We start from the raw sequence: 22,397 nt of genomic DNA on the forward strand, positions 1-22,397 counted from the left end.
TATATATATATTATATAATTATATATATCATATAATATAATATAATTATACTATAACAATACATGTATATTTATAAAATTATCTGCAACATCTCAAAGCTTCACTAATCATCATACCATCAGTATCTTGAGGGGAAAAAATTTATATTATTTAAGGAATCAACTCCTTACAGCAAACATAATGCAGTTTGACACAGTTTTCCTGCACAGATACATTAAAATAGTCTGTCTCGTGTAAGATACTCGCATAAAATTTGACTGTACAGCAACAATAAATACAGCCTATGTACAAAGCTGTCACCCTGATATTTTTCCCCACGAAAAGTTATCAATACCCAAATAGTTGAAGAGCTTCAATACCTATGAACTATTATAATCTTTAGCATTCACGGTGCTCCAACAACATGTTACAGTGAGCACTTATTTCCTTAAGTAGTAAGTTTAATTGAATTCATTACAGAGTAGTACGTTGATTTCAGTAAATATCCCATAAACACAATAAGTGAATTAAAGCTCGTTACTTTACATGCTCTCTCAACTCTCAGAATTCACTAATGCACAACAATTTCTTCAGTCACATACAAAATCACTTGTAGCGTTTCTTGGTACTACTTCCATACAAACATTAAATGCAACTCACAACACCTTATTTGTTTTATTTCACCTAGAATTATAAAATCTTACGGAATTAAAAAAAGAAACAGAAATTCAAGTCAAGAGAAGATAAAAGAAGCAGAGAATAGTATTTTATACAGTCATGTTACTTCTATTCACTGCCATCTCCCTCCTCTCTTTCGTGCTGGACTGTGTCCGTCGCAACTTTTTCTGAATCATACTCAGGATAATCAGAATATTTATCACTCTTTCCAAGAACTCTATGGACAGGATACTTAGCTGCATTTTTCTTCATCTTATCCCTCACAGCAGAAGGGAGGTCTATCTGACACTGTTCTGCTAAATCAACAAGGTAAATGAGGACGTCACTTAATTCTTCTCCTACACGCATCTTCTCATGACTAGAAAACTCTGGAAGCCCTCTAGTGACCTGTAAAATGTGTACTGAATCAGTAAAATATGTCTATAATAAAAAAAAATCAAGGTTTATTGTTACCTGCAGTTCACAATAGATACATCTCAGATATTTGTTCTCCAATTTAAGTTTCAAAGGCAAATAATGATCTGTTATCATAATACATGTAATGCTATGAGCAGGAAGTCTTGTTGTCAGAGCTTTATTCTGGATACTTTTAAATTTATTGGGTAATAAGTAACAATAAAAAAAGTCTTTGGTCTTACAAAAAATCGATAAGCCAACAATGTGTGGTGTTTCAATCCCAACAAACAAATTTTAATTTCTCAGCACCCTGTATCTATTTCAGGCTGGGATATAAATCCCATGAAAATCAAGGGTTCATTTTTGTATGCAATAATAAATGCAGCACCACATTAAATTAATAGGACTTTGAAGATCTGGTTCTCTGTCAAGTAACTTGGTCTAAGCAACAGACTATAATACAGCCTGCATATGAATATTTTCTCAATATCTTACAGTTAACAGCAAGTCCACACAGTTCTTAACCAAAGCTAAACTGTATTATATCGGAAATGGAAGCACAGCAAAACTTGATATATTGTAGCCGCCAAGTGCACTGGGCCATTAAGTTGAGATGTTACTATATTATAAGATGTGAAAATTTCACACAATAAGTTTTACCTCTCCTTTCCACTGAAAAAGCTCTGATAGTTCACCCACTTCCCCAACAAGAGCAAGAAGAACATTTCTTGGCGGGTGAAACTGGTGCCAGTTCCTTTCACGGCAGAAATTATGCTGATCTGATCTTATGTCTTCTAAACTAAGACCGCTACTAAACCTGAAAGGGGATTGCTAAATTAATATAATTACAAATTACTTACACTTTCTATTTGTGACCTCCAACAAGCCTGAGTGTTTAGTATTCCCTTATGCTCCACAGATTCATTGACAACAGGTTTGACTACTCACAAGGTTTTCAGTCACAAAATTTTTCAAACCCTTACTGGTAATCTTTTTCCACCTATCATTAAAGCATAACAAATTTTAATATAAATAAATTAAGAATAAACAATATACAGAGGTTATGAAAATATAAATAAATTTTACTTCACTGTACTCCAAAATATAACCACTAGATTTAAATAAGTTAATACTTGTACTGCAATGACAATCAATGGCAAAAGAAGTTACAATAAAAGTGATAATTTCATTGTCACTGTCACTGAAGCATGGATGAAAGCTGAATACTACAGGTACAAAACTCACTTGAATTCAGTCTCCTGGTCAGGGGATACACCATTCAGTGAACTATGAGCCATGATAATACCTTGCTGGCTCCTATGAATCTGTGTGAGAGAGAAATTTAAAGCATTTCCTGTTTGGATGATAGACCCATCATATGTCATTATCAGGAAAGATAACTAATATGAAGATATTACTGAATTAAAATGTAGTAAATACTATATAGGTCAATTTGCATTGATAACAAATAGATAACGAAATTGAACAATTTTTAAGTGAAACTTGATGAATATAATTCAGCAAAAATCTATCAAAAAAATAAAAAGACAATGCATTCCACTTGAAACTGTTTAAAAAATTTCAATACATACTTGAAAATTAACTTGGCCTTATTATACCAATGCTTTTACAATTAAATACTATTTGAAAACAAGACCATTACAGCACTGAGCAGTTGTAATTTACAGCTAATTGAAGATGTTATTGCCAGCAGATAGTGAGCAAGCACAGAAAGCCAACACACTAAGAGAACATGTTAATATCTTGCTCAAATTCCAAAGTGTAATATAAATCACAGCGTACGCACACAGACACATTCAAATAAAACTATGATTTAATAGCAAGATATGTATATCATTAATTTTTGGGGGAATTTGGTAAATTTTCATACAGAAGCACTTTCCATAATTCTACTAATGGCAAATAGGACACTGTAGTGGGGTGGGGAAGTATCTTTTAGATGTTAGATAACCATCCAGATGAACAAGGGGTAATCAATACAGAATGGAATACATACTTGAAATCCCTCAAAAGTCATCAACAACACCTAATAGGCTAACATGACAACTAGGCAGGTCAAAGAATACCTACTGATCAATGATGATGAGGATTTGTCAAAATACAATTCTAAGTTTTAAAAATATTTAGTCATTTCATCAAGAAAGTTAGAATGTGACCTAGGCGAAAAATGGTCCATGCTGTTACCGCATATTGGAGTGCAACCGTAATAGTGATGGGCCAAGGACCAATCATGCGCACATCCAGGAACATACCAAGATAATGCCAAAGGACTAAAACGGCCAGTAATCCGGGGAAGCGCGAAATCTTCTCTAGAGAAGCACCAATGTGGGATGTGTCAAGGCTGGATCTTCTTTCATAAAAATAATGTGCAGGAAATGGGGAGAGATTAGGGTTCCATTTTAAGTACTGAACATAAGCGGTTTCAGGCAATGGAGATCGGTAACAAATGCACTCATGCACTAGCTAATCCATCGGCTCCATAAATGGGAGAGGGGGATCACCGTCAATCTAAGCAGAAGAGTGATGGTCAGGTTACAGGTGTCCAGGAGACGATGGAGTGAGGCCTCCTCCTCAGGACCCAGCCTCCCAAATAAGGTTAGATTAGTAAAGTTAAATCTCTAGGTATCTCTATTTTCACCATTTTTCCTATTCTTCTACCTGATCCAAGCACCCTAGTTTCCCAATGGTAAAGGGTTGGGCTAGGGTAAAATAACGAATGGCCGGCCTCTACCGTAGCACAGCCACCTTCCCAAAAAAGTACTTTAACACGTCCTGTAACCCAGGATAAACATTGGTCAAGAGCCAGTGTCCGTCGAAGCAATACCTCGAGACTTCCACTTTCTTCTCGAAGTAAGTTTTTTCTCCCACATCACAAATTAAGGCCATAATTTCCGATTTTTGAGAAGGTGGTCGCTCTGTGGTATAGGTGGCCATTCAGAGTATTTTACTCTATAAGGGTAACCAACTAGTAGGGTAGAACACCACGGCAGGCCAACCCTCATCACGGTGGACGGGTCTTATTCACTCGATATTTAATTGGTGAAACAAGAATACAATTGCAACTCTAAGCATACCATTTTAAAATTTACTGAACTGTTTCGTCAACATAATGTGATATATGAAAGCCCCATACGAACTAAAATAAGCATGTGAGCTCTTCGTAAAATATGTTTTCAAGGCAGTTTGAAATCCAATATGGCGGCTACGTTTTTGCATGGAAGGTTCTCATCAGTGACGGCCACCATCTTTCCCCAGCCTTCCCAGCACTCATTTGAACAATGTTAGCGTATATATGTAACGTTTATTGATCTTACTCAAGATTGCAGTTGTAATCAGCACAATAAAACAACATTTTGTTGCCTATATTAGTGAAAGTATGAAACTTGTTATTCCCGGGTTATGGTTGGAACTGAATTCATTCTTACCTTGTAATCGGTGGTTTTTATCCTTACTGCCATCACAACTGAAACTCCACAGTGCTTATTTGATTGTAATTATACACATTTTTGGTATCTTTAATTCACTCCACAGTGCACTTGAACCACGCTGTGGTTCCTGGTTCCTAAGCACTCACTCCGCAAACACATTACGAGCAGCAGACGACAACAACTGATTATGAGATGCAAAGCTTTATTCCCTTAATTGTTTTACTTTACTCAATATTTAGTTTAACTTTACTTCAAAATGTTTATTTAATTCATGTCTATTATCCCTTTTTTGCAACCAAATTAACCCCCAACCCCCAAAAATTACAAATGTTTCGGATGTATACTTACGAGCAGACGACGTGAGGAAAAATGACTCATCGTTTCCAATCTAGTGGAGCGTCACACATACGCTGATGCATTTACAAACTGTTTCGATGAATTCTAGTTGTCATAGTAATGCAGTAATGATAAAATTGCTGTAATATGTACGTATATATAATACAAATAGATACGCTAATTTCACTTATTTCCCCGGTTTTGTGTAAGTCTTATACCTAGTTTGGAGGGTAAACACGTACCAATTGACAACACTGATAAACAATTGAAAGAGCGCAAAACGCCGCAAAGAATGCCGTAGTCCCTTGAATAAGTGCTGGTAAGAGGTTGGTTTACGATTGTTGTGATGAAAGTGCCCCAGCGTCTATGGGTACAAGTGGTGTGCAGATTTAGCACAGGAAATGGGAAGTTTTGTTGACACAAGCGACTCCGTAAACATCAAGATGGCGTCAATCTTCGAAACATTTTTAGTTTTAAGTAAGAATAAAATTTCTCTAAAGCGTTTTGGTGAGATTTCCACTGCCGAGCCACCCTTTTCAGTACCCTCTGTTTAAATCTTAAAATTTGGCCTTAATTTCTAACTTTGGAGAAAATACTTACTTCGAAAGGAGAGTAGAGTCTTTAGCTCCGTTTCTCACCAACAAGAAGTCGCGACTGATGCCCATCTCCGGTGTCAGGACGCGTTATAATATACTTTTTCGGAGGGTGGCAAGCGTTGATTGTAGGTGGCCTGTTTGGCCTGCTGTGATGTTTTACCCTAGCATATTTCCAACAGGAATAGGTAGTAGGGTAGAATATCACGACAGGCCAACCCTCATCACGGTGGACGGGTCTTATTCACTCGATATTTAATTGGTGAAACATGAATACAATTGCAACTCTAAGCATACCATTTAAAAGACTGAAAGTTTCTTTCGTCAACATATTGGTGATATATGAAAGCCCCATACAAACTAAAATAAGCATGTGAGCTCTTCGTAAAATATGTTTTCAAGGCAGTTTTGAAATCCAATATGGCGGCTACGTTTGCATGGAAGGTTCTCATCAGTGACGGCCACCATCTTTCCCCAGCCTTCCCAGCACTCATTTGAACAATGTTAGCGTATATAGTAACGTTTATTGATCTTACTCAAGATTGCAGTTGTAATCAGCACAATAAAACAACATTTTGTTGCCTATATTAGTGAAAGTATGAAACTTGTTATTCCCGGGGTTATGGTTGGAAACGAATTCTTCTACCTTGTTAATCCCGTGGTTTTTATCCTTACTGCCATCACAACTGAAACTCCACAGTGCTTATTTGATTGTAATTATACACATTTTGGTCTTAATTCACTCCACAATGCACTCGAACCACATTGCTGTTTCGTGTTTCCTAAGCACTCACTCCGTAAACAAGTTCGAGCATCAGACGACAACACTGATTATGAGATGCAAGCTTTTATTCCCTTATTGTTTACTTTACTCACATTTAGTTTAACTTTACTTCAAAAGTTTATTTAATTCATGTCTATTATCCCTTTTTTGCACCAATTTAACCCCCAAAAATTAAACCCAAAAATCAAATGTTTTCAGATGTATACTTACGAGGCAGAACGAAACGCGAGGAAAAATGACTCATCGTTGCCAATCTAGTGGAGCGTCACACATACGCCGATGCATTTACAAACTGTTTCGATGAATTCTAGTTGTCATAGTAATGCAGTAATGATAAAATTGCTCTAATATGTATATATACTACAATAGATACGCTAATTTCACTTATTTCCCCGGTTTTGTGTAAGTCTTATACTAGTTTGGAGGGTAAACACATACCAATTGACAACACTGATAAACAATTGAAGAGCGCAAATGCCGCAAGAATGCCGAAGTCCCCTTGAATAAGTGCTGGTAAGAGGTTGGTTTACGATTGTTGTGATGAAAGTGCCCCAGCGTCTATGGGTACAAGTGGTGTGCAGATTTAGCACACGAAATGGGAAGTTGACACAAGCGACTCCGTAAACATCAAGATGGCGTCAATCTTCGAAACATTTTTAGTTGTAAGTAAAAATTTCTAAAGCGTTTTGGTGAGATTTCCACTGCCGTAGCCACCCTTTGCAGTACCCTCTGTTTAAATCTTAAAATTTGGCCTTAATTTCTAACTTTGGAGAAAATACTTACTTCGAAAGGAGAGTAGAGGTCTTTAGCTCCGTTTTTCACCAACAAGAAGTCGCGACTGATGCCCATCTCCGGTGTCAGGACGCGTTATAATGTACTTTTTCGGAGGGTGGCTAGCGTTGATTGTAGGTGGCCTGCTTGGCCTGCTGTGATATTTTACCCTAGTAGGTAGCTATGAAATGCACTTACCTCACATCCAAAAATATCAGGAAGATGGCTAAGCTAGTATATAGTATATAACCGTTCTAAAATAAGTGTGTTAAGCTACTATACTGCATTTACGATATTTATAATAATGATTAAGCAAAGAGCCTAGTACCCATTCTGAATTACCTTTATAGCCTATACTAGGTATCAGTCCTGAAGAAACGAAGACTTTCAAGAAGAAACTAGGTAGTAGTATAGCCTACTACACAATTTTCAATATGGAATAATGTAAATGAATAAAATAGCATTCTCCTAACGTTGTTACAAAGCCTTTTAATGTTAATTTGACAAATTAATATATAACATAGGTTATGGTGGATGCTTTCGGATGAGAGGAGCCCAGATCAAGACGCCTACAGGTAAGGTAACAACAGGTAAACTAAACCCACAGGTAACAGGTAATTAAGTCCAGCGGGGATTTAATAGCAACCTTAATTAGTCTCAAAGAAAACAAACCAATTGAGAAAACCCTACCTATGGTAATTGTCTAGGAACCGTTCTCACAGTAGTGCAAATTTTACCTCGGATTCTAGGAAGCTATAGACGGCGAAACCAAATAGGAATGCGAGGTGACATTTTGAAATAGGAGCGAGAAATAACATTTCACCGTGATTAAAATTAGGTATAGAGTCACAAAATATGTATATTTAATATTAATATCCCTTTATAAAAATAATTGGACATAAAACTGACGTGAAATAACACATGGCGTGATAAAACAACAAACTGTTTACTTGCCAATTGTAGAGAACGCACCACAATAATTCCAAGCGCTTATACATTTTCGATCCAAGATTGACCGCTAACCGAGAAATGATTCGAACTACATTGGCTACCGATAATTGAGCATTCATTCAGGGGAAAGGGAGCATTATAAATTTCACTTACATACCTTTCTATTTTTTGACCAAGTGGATCCAGAATGCAACCCACCAAAGTCTATTAATTACCAAGTGTTTAATTCATGGATTCCGTCGACGGTAATGCCCATGAATCAGTGTTTGCCAGGACCAAGCTCTTCACCTCATGGCAAGACAGTAAATTCATCAGTACAAAGATGGAAATGATTTCGGAGTAATTTCTTGAAAAATCTATCATATTGCATCGGTTGATCTGAACACTGGAAACTGGATTATTTTGCTAATGGCCAATCAAGCGTAATGGGTCACTGGCGTTGACGGCGATAGCAGACTAGAAAATGTACTATGAAATATATTAATTTTAATTATGCCGGAGAGAAAAAAACTATGCGCAATTGAACATGGCAATCAGGTATCGAGAACCCCATGAGAGGTCTAGCAACAGCGTAAGATTCACAAAGTCCTCGAAAGAGGAACGAAAGATATGTACTTTGAAATAGAAGCTTTCCTGTACTACTAGGAATCAAATTTATATCTTGCTGTTTTCTACTGAAAATCTATGCTCCTTTGCAAATATGATTTTCAAAATCTGCAAGCAAAACATGTTTTCTTGCCATGCGTATTCTCCCAGTGAAAAAGGATGCACGCTTTAGCTCTCATTTGTCAGACAATTCTTCTTCTCTCTGATTTCAGTATTCTTGGTCATCTTACTCTGTACCTCTATATTCCTTTGTTCTCCCCAATTTTCTCTGTATTATATTCCTGCTTGGTAGAACTGGGGTAAGTGAGAAAAAAAAGTGAAAAGGGTACTATACGTTATTTTCTGCTACCAGAAGGCTACAGATTTTGCAAGATAAAGGAAGATAAAATATCCATTTGAAAGGCATCACTATCAGTCAGCATGTGTTCGTTTCGAGTGCAAGGAGAAGTGGGCACTTCAACAGGCAAGCATAAATCTCAGGTAAACCGCCACGCCACCTGGAAGTACTCTTTCAACCCTTGAGCAGTCAAGAGAATTGACCGTTTTCTTCCATACCGGCTTGGAACCGTTTTCATTGAGTCCAGGCACCAACCGGGTCCAGGGCGCGTGTGCCACCTTCCAGACCGACGCAGTGTGGCATTCCTCTACAGTGTCAACAGATTCGTGAAGATACGAGCTGGTGTGTAATTCATTGCGCGGCCAAGATATCGTAGCGTAGACGATTCTCAGATTTTCATCGTTATCTATAGGCGATGTCTGCTTGACAGCGATTGGCCTTCATGGATCTTCCGAAGTCACGACTGGAAGTCATGTGGGCAACGGGAAAAACAGATTTCACGAGGGGGTGTGGGACTGATAACAGTGTTGACAGGGGCCCAGGGACTGTGCTGTGCCCCCTTGTGCCTGCCAACCACATTGTTTAGATTTCGTTACGTAATTTCCTTAACTCGGTCCAGTCTGCCAGGGTCTCGTCTTTCCGACATGAAAACCAAGGTGTCTATCCTTCGTCCTCGTGGGGGAAGAGCATGACACGACAAATCGGGCGACTCCCGTGCCTACTCCGATTGGCATCTTTGTTTACAATGGTCGCTATAGTATCGGACATGAATGTTATAGTATCAAACGATTGAATTAACGCATTTGTGCTCCGTTTCTTTTGCGTCTCGAGGTGGGAAAACTCGTTACCTTTCCCACGGTGACCGTGTCGGATCAATAAAATAGCGTAGTAGCAATCTAGAACGAGGGTACGTCGAAGGTCTGTTGGTCTGTATGTCCGGAAGTCGAGGGGTAACGAGATTACCGTCCCGTCCAAATGACTACTGCTGCTATAAGAAACGATTCATGTGTTTTTGTTTGCGGACGTGTCCTGCAGTAAAACATTTCATTTGAAAACATTCTCGGTTACGTACTCTGTATACATTGCCCCTTTTAATTATATATGTATGTTTTATTTCATTTATTCAAGGTATCTTTAAAATCCTGAAAGCAGGAAATGACATTTTCATTGCTTTAGTGGCGTGTGTGTCCACTCTCTCTCTCTCTCTCTCTCTCTCTCTCTCTCTCTCTCTCTCTCTCTCTCTCTCTCTCTCTGATATTTACCACAACAGCACCAACACTTACTTCTTTCAGTATACCTCATGGCAGAGAGTGCCTAGTTAAGGGCTGTAAATCGCCCTGGTGACAGAGTGGATCTTGCAGACCATACCTTGTACTATTGTTATTTTTTAAAAAAGCCATAGGAAAATTGGAATATATATATATATATATATATATATATATATTATATATATATATATATATATATATATATATATATATTATGCGCGGCGCAAATAATTAAAAATAAAAGGTGATTGAATTATGTAATTTGGAAGTACGTTGGTGCTGGTCCCAAGATATACTGAAAAAAATCTTCCACTGGCTTTTCATTTGTAAATATGTCCTGTTTTTGAGGGTCTGTTTGTGTTCACTGGTTTAGTGACGTCAGGAAATATGTTTTTCAAGAGATTTATGGTAATTTTTGTGTTAGTAATACAGAGAAAATGTCAACAGTTACTATAAAATACTTGAAGTGGAATCTGCGAGAACTTACTAGTCAACAATCGTGAGTTTTTTTTGGGGGGGTAGGGGGAAGATGTCGATACCGAGAATTTTGCCTTGTCAGCAAACACTTTGAAATTGACTGCAATTTGTGGGGCTATAAATAAAAGTTCAGGAAGTGAAGGAAAACTTGAAATAAATTTGTCCTCCAGAACGTCAAAGTGAGAATATTATTTAGTCGTGAAGATGAAGGATATGTTCGTGAGAAAAAATGATCAAATGACGTCGTGTTGTGATCTATCGACTGTTTGACCTGTTGTTTGTTTATAAACCGCCTTTTCTAACCCGAAACTTAGATTCACAAACGTGATGTATTATGAATAATTGTAATTACGGATACAACTGTTGCTTTAGCGACTACTTAAAAGTGTTGGAAGTCGCAAATACAACCTAGTATAGCTAGGCTACCACGCTGGCATAAAGTCAGATTGGTCTAGAGACGTCGTCAAAAAAAACAGCCATAGACAGGATTCTGGGACTCCACAGCAGAAAGGTATGTGTGCAACCTTTATCATTTGACTTTGAGTTGGTGGGAGAAGAAAAATAATAGTTTTTATCCGCTCCTTGATGTGGAAATCACCTGAAGGAGAATAGAATATATTATTATTAAAGGTTTAGATTTATGTGGTTTGATGCAGAAGAGGATAAAGCGTGACACCTATTTGATTTATTTAAGGAAAGGAAGATGGGTGTTTTGGTATTCAGTGGCTACATAAATAATCATGTTTCACTTGGAAATTAGAAGGGAATATAAGGACAAAATAGAAGGAAAATGGGCCAGGGTTCAAGACACAAACATTGAAAGTGTAGAAGTGAATCAGGCTAGAATCAGGGAAAAGGGTTGGATAAGCTGTTGACGTATTTGTATAGTAGTACAAATACAGATAAGCCCTATGACGTGTAAACAAAAGTGAAATGGTGAGAAATGCCGAGATATACTATAGGAAAATGCCAAGAAGGTCAATATACAGGAAAGGGTGGTTCAGAGTGTAATAACACTGGTTGGTCATGATGGGAAATGGGGGAATTAAGAGGAGCTTGGGGGAAACGGGGAGAAGAAAACTGGGAAATGGTTGGTTAATTGGCATCACAAACGTTATGGTCATGAAAGAGCTACTGTGTTTAAGAGAGTAGATTAATTCAGTGTACATCAGGTTCTGATGCACTGCTTATGAGGAAACGTGTTGTATATGCATTGTATGTGTTGTATGGTTATATATCTAGCGATATTTGTTTTTAAATAGCAAGATATTTTGTATTGTTATAGTTTGGCTGCTTTTGCTTTCATGATTAAAGTTACCTTTCTTTTAGTATTTTCATAATATGCGTTCTCACTTCATCGCTACTTACCCCTGTTGTTTGTGATAAAAGAATGACACTATCGCAAGTGAACAGTTATATACTTGACACTGACTGTTCATATACGTGAGGTCTTTAGCGTAAGCTTATGCAGATGAGAATCGCTGGGGGCACCAGTAACGACCCCTGCGGTACTTCAGCGCCTCCGCCATCAAGAGATGAAGATAATGACGATGGAGACTTTCGTTTTCGGGCGCAATTAAAACTGCAATTATAACTGTCTTCGTTTACTTTTTCTTGGCCTAGTACTTCACCTCTGTTTAAGTTCGTGAGTGCATGTTTTCACTTTGCCGATTTTCAGCTTTTTCTGAGCTGCTTTTACGATGAATTTAGGGAAGAAGGAACTAATATGAGTTTCTTCTGATTGATAAGTCGGAAGGATGCGGATACAGACTTAGCTTACTCGCAGATACATGCTTTATAGCGTGGGAAAGGAAGGATCTGGATACGTACGAAACGTGCTCACTGATACCTACTTTATCTGGTGGTAATGGGAACTCGGAGAAATGTCAAGACAGGTTAAGAGTGAAAGTTGGTGTCTGTCTACCTCTATGTGTAAAATACTCTTTGTTGCCTTGATTCTTTAGATCCGCATTTGCTTTTGAGTTTTTTTGTTTGTCTTTACCTTTTTACACGTATACAATTAAAGAGGCAATGTCTCTACTGTTTTCCTTCTTAATTTAGCTTAAATCAACATTTTCGAACAAAAATTTGAGTCTTACAAACATTCCAGGAACTTTGCCATTAGGTATTCCATGAAAATTTTCGCTTATTTCTTTTCATAATGATTCTGTAATACTTTTCACCAAACCTGAATGGCGTCTTCAATTTATAGGATTCGTCAACATTGATCTTAAAACACACTGTTGTTTGAGACTAAGCTGGCCTTATGCCAGCACGGGCACTTGCTCCTAGAGCAGCTCGTAGTAAAGCACCCCCTTTTGAAACAGATCACTCAAATCGAAGACTCCGCCCAGATTGGGTTAAACGTGTTTCTGAAGTTTAAATTTTCTACGTGCAAGAGTTAGTATCAATGTTGTACTTCCGGAAATTTAAGATTAAGAATAAAAAATATGCCTTACATATTATTAATACGCATATTTGAAGATATACATTCCTGATGATCTGTATGCAATGTTATACGCGTCGTCAGCAAAGATTAAATCTAACCGAACGTAGTGGATTGTCAAAAATAGTTACTGCATTTTGACTCATAGACCTATTTGATTGTTGCATTTAATACTAGAAGTATGTGTAAGTCCATTTAAGTTGATAAACGATACTTCTTTAAAGCAGGTCATGCTAGAATTATAACAAAATGCAAGAGTTCACTGTAACATTTAACAAGAAACGTATTATGCAAATATTTTTAAACCTCGAATTTTGATTGGCTGTTAAACCATTATAGTCAGCTTAGACGTACGTGTTGATGTGATGTCATCGGAGAGTTTTGCTCGTTTAAGTGAAGTCTTTTTATAGCTTCTGTTATCGCATTCACTCACCAAATGACCTAATCTCGGGTCACAACCGCAGAAACATGAAGTGAAACCACTTTTACTTGGGGTCGACAGCTTTCGCGGTGTTGTGAGATTTACAATATTTTATCTTTCGTACTCGGTAGATTAAGAAAAGGAAAGTTTATTTGAAAGCAGGAAATGATAACCATTATTTGGTGAGATTAGAATTACCAAGTGAGACGTTTGGCGAACGTTAGAAACGCCTGGAAAAGGCACACGTCAAAATAGCGACCGAAATTTATTTTAGAGACTAAGTTTTGAAGAAGAGGACAGACAATAACAATAACAACACCGCAGTGCCGTACGGCCAGCGGAGATGTGAGAATAGAACGGTAGGTATATCTTTCCTTTGTCTTTACGTAACAGCGGAGAATTGAAGAATGGAAAAAAAAAATACGTAACAGAAAAGTGGCTAATCATTCTCAGGTTTGTACCTGACTACTGCCAAAGTCCTTGTCTTGTAAGGACTTGATAAATACCTCAGACTCATTGTTCTACGTTTTTGAGATCGCAAAAACTTCTGTGGTGTTTCGTTCTGTTAGATTCTTCGTCTCCAGATTAATTAGCGTTTTTAGTGAGAATAATTACCTAAAGCCAGCAGTTTATTGTTCCATTTGAATTTTTAGATATTTTATGCAGTTTCTGTCATTATCATCATTATTTATTTTCAAAGAGAAAGTTTCTCATTATCATCATTATTTATTTTCATGAGAAACATTATCAAAAGACAGTATGTTATAGCGTTATTCGAGGTTTTAGATAGTCTTTGCAGTTTCTCTCGTTATTAATTATACATTACATTGGTAAGATGAATTATTAATAGTTTATCTCCCTTACATAAAAAGATTTTATTTCTTGTTCATAGCTGAACAATCTACCTATATTCAGACTTCCAAGAAAAAGTAAATTAGAAAAGAATTCACGTCCATTTTAATTCCAAGTACGAACGACGCTGACCAAGACGAAAACTTATTTTGCAATAACTGTGGTCACTCCGCCACCGCTAGGAAAACAATGGGCGCCTTCTTTTCTTTTCTTTTTATCGCGCTAATATTCGTGAAGGATATATTATACCGCAAAATGATCAGAGATCGTTTTATTTTTTAATCTACCCTGGGGCGATTTTCCTTGCCAGAGGTAATTTTTTAAAATAAAAACGAAGTCATTTGTCTTTACACGACAGTCTCACGCGAAGAAACGGAAAGTAAATGAGTGAATAAAGATATAAAAGATAAAATGAAGAATGGTCAATCGAACGCGCCGGCAGTTCTATTGTCGGGACGCCTCCCCATCCTGAAGGAAGAACCCCCCTCCACTCCCCTCCCCCATCCTCCTACCGATCTAGAAAGAAACCAAGGGCTAACACCCCCCCCCCCCGAATCAGACCCACCGTTATGTGTAGCCCATTACCTCAAAGGCCGTTGTCTAAACCACCTGTTATTCTGCTGGCGCCATTTCAGAGTTTTTTGTTTTTGGCGTTGCGCTCGTGAGTGGAGCCGTCCACTCTGTCTTGTAGATTGCATTGTTCTTTTTGGTTTTAGATTTATATACGCATAATAAAACCTATATTATTTGGTTGGAGGACAATTCAAGGTGGAATTTAAGCTCCAGTTGGAGTGGAGTGGGTTAAAATGATCTTTTAAATGTAATCACGTCAGTGAGATTGAATTAATGATGTTGACAAAAGCATTTAAGAAGGAATATGGTCTAGTGTTTAGGATGTATACGGAGTTGTAATAAGTGGATGAGGTGTACGTAAAATTTTATGACGAGGTCACCCAGTAGTGGGATTGACTGTGAATAGGAGGATACAAAGAGAGAATAAAAACAAGTGGGTGGATAAAGAAATGGCAAGTATATGCAGGGAGAAATGGAATAGGCCTAAATGAAGCAAGGAAGGCAGCCAAGTGTTCGCAAAAGGTTGGAGAGGAACTAGAAGTAGTCATGAAAACCATGGCAGAATTTTTTAAGAGATTCGTAGACCAATTACCCTTTATAGAAGTCAAGTGTAGATGTTGAATGTGAAAGAGAGAGGGAATGGTTGCAACTTGACAGAACGGGGTTTAATTTACAGGAAAACACGACTTATAACGCTAGCTGCCGACGATGAGTCTAACATGTGGGTGTGTGAAACAATTAAAATTATGGAAGCTTTTGGGACATCATTTTGTCTTTTCTTCTGAGCTAACTATGTTGGAGGACGCATTCCCCCCCCCCCCCCCTCTCTCTCTCTCTCTCTCTCTTCTCTCCTCTCTCTCTCTCTCTCTCTCTCTCTCTCTGTAAAGCTTCCTTGTGGCTCTATAGAAGAAAGCGCATAAATATTCCTGAGAAGCAATATTGCTTTCCTTCTGTCAGGAAAAAATAATGTCGCGAGCTTTGAGACACACAACAGCAGATCAATTGAAATCAAAACAGCATAAGGACCATCCAGATCTCCTTCGAACAAAGGAAAGGAATTTCGACGCGAGAGTGCCGTACTCCAGCGGCGATAAAAGCGCCTCTGCTTCCGCTAGAAGAGGCCGGATTCCGACGACACTATATCTGTCATTATACTGTCCGCTGTTCTTTCCTAGACGGTAGAGACATCTAACGGGAGTTGGGGAAAGGACTCTTCAACCTCTCTCTCTCTTTCTCTCTCTCTCTGTTTGTCTAATTTTCTTGATTGTCCTCTAAACATTTGTCTTCATCGATATATTATCGTGGCTATTAATTGAGATAATCTGTAAAAGGTCTATAAAAAATCGCTGTCAGGTAATTTAGGGTGAATTATAATAATTTACTTTAATCCACGTCCAATTAATCTATTCTTTGCTGTATATGAATAGCATGTCTGTATACAGATAGTGTCTTTACTCTTTAATTCCTCTTTTGAAGGACGAAATTGAGATACCTTATGAAGAGTCACGAGTTGGGAAAGTATAATGACAAACTTTTATACTTTTCAACACTGTTAGGCTTTTTAAAATGTATACTTTTTTAAACGCGGGTTGGGCTCTATATTGATAGAGGGCCAAAATTCTACAATAATAATAAAAATGTGAAAAGCTCTGTGTTTTTCCGTAGAGTTCTTCCATTATATTATAATAATCCCAGCTACACAATAATTCCACGCTTATAATTTGTAATTAATCTTTAAAAGATCACTTCCTTATTTGCTGTAGTAGTTATCCTAACATTTCATGACTTTGCCAAATAGCTTATTTTGAGAGAGAGAGAGAGAGAGAAGAGAGAGAGAGAGAGAGAGAGAGAGAGAGAGCACACGGCAAGCGAGATGTTGAACTAATAATAATAATAATAGTAATAACAATAATAATATCCTTTATTTCAGCTTAGGGCCATATACATGGACTATATAAAGTAGAGACAATACAACACATACAATAATATTGAATATTATTAATAATAATGATTATATTTGTCATTATTCATATATATATATATATATATATATATATATATATATTATATATATATATATATATAGAGAGAGAGAGAGAGAGACGAGAGAGAGAGAGAGAGAGAGAGAGAGAGAGAGAGAGAGAGAGAGTATGTATTGATGGTTATGTAAATAATTCACACGTGACAGTTTTTAATACTGAAATATTATGCCACAAACACCGCTTAATATCAAAATAACTTTCCCACGGAAAGTTATTTTGATATCTTTGGTGCAATTTCAAACTGGCCGAAGACCGTAGCTTATCGACTCGTTTCAGTGCCGGTGGCATTAATATTCACATACACATGGTGGATTAGTTATTTACCACGCCATCTACCCTGGCGTGTGCGAGAGCTTTTTCTGAGAGTATATCCTTGAATCTGACAGCGGTGGGTAGGCACATATACGTGGGAGGAAAAATATTAGTTTTATGCCGTGCCGTGGGCTGTAATTCTGTGTGCACATAACTTTACAAAACTCTGGAGAGCTGATACTTATTCCCTTATCAAGTATCAGTTATATAAACATTGGTAACTAACACGTGAATAAGTTATTGATCACATATGTAAATACTATTTTCAATTTACAGTTGACATGGATACGTAACACCAGCTATACCATATTCCGCTTTTATTAATATAGTAAAAAAGTCTAGACTATAGAGAAGATGGCTATTTGTTTACACAAGATGGTATGTGACGTATATACAATGTATGGATTATTTTTTTTAATGAAAAGTACATCGTAATAATATTATATACAACTAAAACATCCTCACAATGCTTCACTATTTTTAAGCCTTTAATTACTTCCGCATTTAAGCCCAGCCTTTTTCGATGAGGGATAGACTCTTCTGTTGAGAATTGTTCAGATCATTTAGTTAACATAACCAACTTTAAGTAGCTTACAGTTGGTCGAGAAAGTATTAGGTTTGTCGTTGCTGAGTATGGCATCGATAAAAGCTGTCCATATGCATGATCGAACGTCATAAATACGAGACAGAGTTTCGTCATATATTCTCAAGAATTAAAACTAAAATATACCAATTATATTTTGAGGTAAAACTGTATTGCAAGACCTCCATTATATATATATATATATATATATATATATATATATATATATATATATATAGTAAGATTATATACCTAATTTAACAAAAGAAGAAGAAAAAGTCGAGCTTCGTCTAACAGTGACATAATAATTTCCGTCTCCCACAATTTTCTTTAGGTCCGTTACTGTATTACCGGACGAAATTTATAGATTGTAGGATATATACGCGAATTTAAAAAAAAGATTGTCGATTTTAGTTTAATAGCGAGTATAAAGAGTAAGAAAATGAGTGATAATATTGAATATATTCTTCGTCTCCCACAATATTCTTTAGGTCAGTTGCCCCTCGTCTTTGTTTACTGTTTGTCTATCGTGTCACGCCAGTGCTTGTGTGTTTGTGTTAAGTTGAATATTGTGATTTGTAAACGGGACCATTAGACGTCATAGATAACCCTCACTAGTTAGAAATTACAGATTTGTGCCGCTCTACAGTGTGTTTAGTCTATTAAGGCCCAAAAGGTACGTGATTTTAAAACTTACTTTAGCTACCTAGTAGGCCTAAGCTACGGCTATTTTTGAATACGATTTTGACCTTCCGGGATGACGATTTGCTTAAATAAATTGATTTAAAGATTAGAATACGTAGGCCTCAGAGGTTCTCCACACTTTATAATGTACCTAACATTCTTTTGGTTAATTTGTAACCGATTTAACTCTAAAAAACTATTGTTATCGTAGGTAAGATTAGGTAGTTTAGGCCTACTCGTAACTTTACCTTCCCAGGCGAATGGTTGGAGGTGAACCGCTGTTAAATAGGTCTACAAAACTTTTATTGACTTAACCTGACCAAGGGTATCATGTTCCAGGCTGTGTAAGTTGCCAAAATAATGATGCTTCATATGCATTTCTATAAAAATCATTATTTGTAACATTTGGCCTACGTAATTGAGGAGAAGTTCATTAACTTAATCATTATTTGCAACATAGGCCTAATTGAGGGAAAGTTCATTATTTAATCATTACTTACAACATAGGTAGGCCTATAATTTAGGAAAAGTTCATTGAACTTAATCATTATTTGTAAAATAGGCCTATATTTGAGGAAAAGTTTATTAACTTAATCATTATTTGCAACATAGGCCTATATTTGAGGAAAATTTCATTAACTTAATCATTATTTGCAACATAAGCCTATAGTAATTGAGGAAAAATTCATTAACTCAAGATCGCAGTACCTGATAAGTCAGTAAGTGGACCAACATGGTGGCAAAGTAAACCCATAGGGCATATTAATAGAACTATTTACCAGTACGACAACCCACCATAAGCTTAATAATAACGGGGAACTGTAGGAAACCTTAAGCTAGGCTTCTCATTAAGGTAGGCATGGGACGAGGCACAAAGAAGACAGCAAAAAACCAATTTATGTAAGCTAAGAAATGTTACGTCTAATTTATGATGCCCTAGGCTGGGTATAACGGGTAGGGGTAGTATTCTGCCGTCAGTCAGGTAGGACCCAGCACCCAAGGTTAGGTTAGGTTAGGTCAGGATGCATCATTGTATTTCATTTTATGATTTATGGAGCTCAAAGCAAGGTTACTGGTCAACCTAGTTTTGCATTTTTCCAAGAACTGTCCCCCACCCCCCCTTCCCACTGTGTGCCCTCATTATTATTAACTTAAGGGGTGTGTAATTTGGCTTTACAGATCAGCACTAATTACAGAAAACTACACAGAGCTCTTGTTTTTAATGACCTTAGCTGAAAAGCAGCAATGTACTTTTTCATTTTTGAATAGTGTCATGAAAATCAGAGGTAAAATGTCCAATTCAGTTTATTACAATTCTTTTGCTCAATTACGAAGAAAGTTGCTACATCCGTATAGGAGAGGCCTCCTTTTTTTAGCTTGACTGACTACTGGATAATGAAATATGAAAGTTTTACCCAGTACACACTAATTCATTGCAATGAAAAGTAGTTTTTTTTTTCATGAAACAATAATACTAATAGTAGGTATGCATTATCATATTGAAAATCATGGTTCAATATCAGTTGTAGCAATGGTATTTGTCTAAATAAATAACAGGTATACATACATCTATAACTGTGACCTGTGTACTGTTTGATATATATTTTTATAGTGTTTCAAAATAATTTTTGAATATTGTTTTTTCCGTGAATTTAGCTGGCCTTATCTCAGCTATTTTTAAAAAGAATAATTGCAGTCTAGCATTTCAGTAGACTGTAATTTTGTATGGCGTCAGCATTGTTCTGCAATTTCATAAATCTTGTAGGTCTAGTTGCATTTCATCACCAAGGTGCTGCATTGCTTTTGCTTCCTGTGATGAGTCTGATGACTATACTCTGTTTTTTTTTCCATCTGTCCATCTGCCTGTGGTGGTTTCGCATGGTAACACTGCGCCCGGGGCTTTAAATAGTTATGCTATGTGAAATTTTAGGTAAATAAAAGGATATCTGGGTGTACATTTGCAACTGAAAAGTGTTTTAATAATTTACTGTATGCGAATTACTCCGTTGATATTCGAAACAGGATATTATTTATAGCCCGGGACGCAGTGTTACCATGCGCAAACACCAAAGCGGATGGACAGATGGAAAAAAACAGAGTATAGGCTGGAGGAAGACAAGTGGAGTTTATTTTCATTAAAAATATAATTTGTGAATCTCTCTCTCTCTCTCTCTCTCTCTCTCTCTCTCTCTCTCTCTCCAACTGAAAACCAGCTACTAGGCCTATATTAGTATGCTAGTACTAGAGTAGGTCTGGTCTGTGGCTAGAGCAGTGAACTCAATTAATTTTGTTAGGCCTCTTTGGGGTTGTAGTCTGTTTTTCCCCATATTTTCCATACCGACGATGTCTCTCTCTCTCTCTCTTTCTCTCTCATATGTTGAAGGTCAAGTTATCCTGCTGCCTGTCCTTAAAACATAAAATACTGTTAGAATCCATGGATATCAATTGTCCTAAAATATCTGTTGATTATTTTCTTGTGGGAAAATGGCGTTCAACCTTTATGATCATTTGTTTTTGCTGTTGTTGTTTTTTTTTATTAACAAAAAACAAGATGATGGATGCTGGTGTGACCTTGTTCGCTAACGGTGTCCTTGGGTGAGTCATCTTACTAGGTATCCACTATAGGTTCGATCTCTCTCTCTCTCTCTCTCTCTCTCTCTCTCTCTCTCTCTCTCTCTCTCTCTCTCAACACACACACACACACACACACACACACACACATATATAAATATCCGACCACTTCTTGATGGAGCAACTGACCCTTTCATTTGAGAGACCTGGGTTCGATGCTGATGTGAGTCAAATTTATTTTTGTGGAACGCGTGTTGGTCATGTGTTGATGATTTCCATTATATAGATAATATATACATGATTGTCAGTGATAAGCAGCTACTTGGCAATCTTATCTTCGCGATGAATAACTTGACAAGAGGTTAGGGAGACCAAACTATTTGCCAAGTTTCTAGACTAAGAGACCTCGTCGTTTTGCACATGCGAGAAGAAAACTGAATATTATCATGTAATTAATAGAGTAGAATGGTTGACGTATAGTGGATTAAATGAAATTCAAATAAACTGAAGGCTTAATAAAAATTGATCATGGAATTAGCAAATCGGAATTTAAACATGAAAACTAGTATAGTACTATAAAACCCGAGACGATTTATTCAAGGCTAAGAAAATTGTATTAACTTTATCAAAAGTTATACATAAAATTAAAGCAATTTAGTCTTTATGTGCTTAACTGGTTTTTAAAAATCCTAGCCTATATTACCATATTGCAATTTTTTTTCTCGATTTCCACTTGCAAAATGGCATCTTGTCTTAATAAAACTTTAAAAAATGTCATGGTTTATAGTGTAGACTTATGCCTAGTGTGCTTGTTGTGTTGTATTAGACGTTTAGAAATGGTTGGTCTAGGCCTATATGGATTATATAGTTTAATTTAATGCCATACCCTTCAGTTATATAACTGTATCTTTTAGCTCTAATTCTTTTGAGTTTTTAACGGTAATTTGTGCTTGATTAGAAACATGAGAGAATATGATGCACCAATGAAACATAGTCTGAAGGTGGCTTCACCATTGAACGTAATGTGAGAGAAATTCTGTCCCGTGATTACCTACATTCTTGCACGTAAGTATGAGAGATATTACGTTATTATTATATAATAATGCTCTTCCTATAACGGAAAAGATACAATTAAAGCGAAGACCGTTATAATACCAATGGAATAACCGCTTTAGCTTAGCATCGTATTAGATGTCACTGGAGAGAACATGCTTCGGAGAAGATGCGTGCAACTGATAGGCCTAGTGTTTCCCACCAGGTAGGTCTATTAGTACACTTCCCGCTTTGA

The 22,397-nt window shown here is 36.9% G+C and overlaps 2 protein-coding genes across 5 annotated transcripts in view; one reads left to right on the forward strand and one right to left on the reverse strand.

Annotated features, from left to right (window-relative positions):
- Window positions 1–70: 70 nt before the first annotated feature.
- Window positions 71–8,205, reverse strand: LOC135212478 (dCTP pyrophosphatase 1-like). Of its 4 annotated transcripts, none has more exons than XM_064245934.1 (4): window positions 8,095–8,205; window positions 2,299–2,378; window positions 1,714–1,870; window positions 71–1,044 (listed from the first exon to the last, which is right to left on the reverse strand). In XM_064245934.1, the coding sequence occupies exons 2-4, from the start codon at window positions 2,349–2,351 to the stop codon at window positions 766–768; spliced, it is 489 nt and encodes a 162-aa protein (XP_064102004.1). In that variant the 5' UTR covers window positions 2,352–2,378; window positions 8,095–8,205; the 3' UTR covers window positions 71–765. The 4 variants fall into 4 exon arrangements, with proteins under 4 accessions (XP_064102004.1, XP_064102001.1, XP_064102002.1 ...); XM_064245931.1 differs by lacking the exon at window positions 8,095–8,205 and adding an exon at window positions 7,677–7,769; XM_064245932.1 differs by lacking the exon at window positions 8,095–8,205 and adding an exon at window positions 7,724–7,746.
- A 2,367-nt stretch (window positions 8,206–10,572) lies between these two features.
- Window positions 10,573–22,397, forward strand: part of LOC135212479 (uncharacterized) — a gene marked incomplete in the record, with an annotated part of 222,419 nt that continues 210,594 nt past the window's right edge. The window contains 1 exon segment of the mRNA XM_064245935.1: window positions 10,573–11,136.

This window comes from Macrobrachium nipponense, chromosome 41 (genome assembly GCF_015104395.2).
Source record: "Macrobrachium nipponense isolate FS-2020 chromosome 41, ASM1510439v2, whole genome shotgun sequence".
Lineage (NCBI taxonomy): Eukaryota > Metazoa > Arthropoda > Malacostraca > Decapoda > Palaemonidae > Macrobrachium > Macrobrachium nipponense.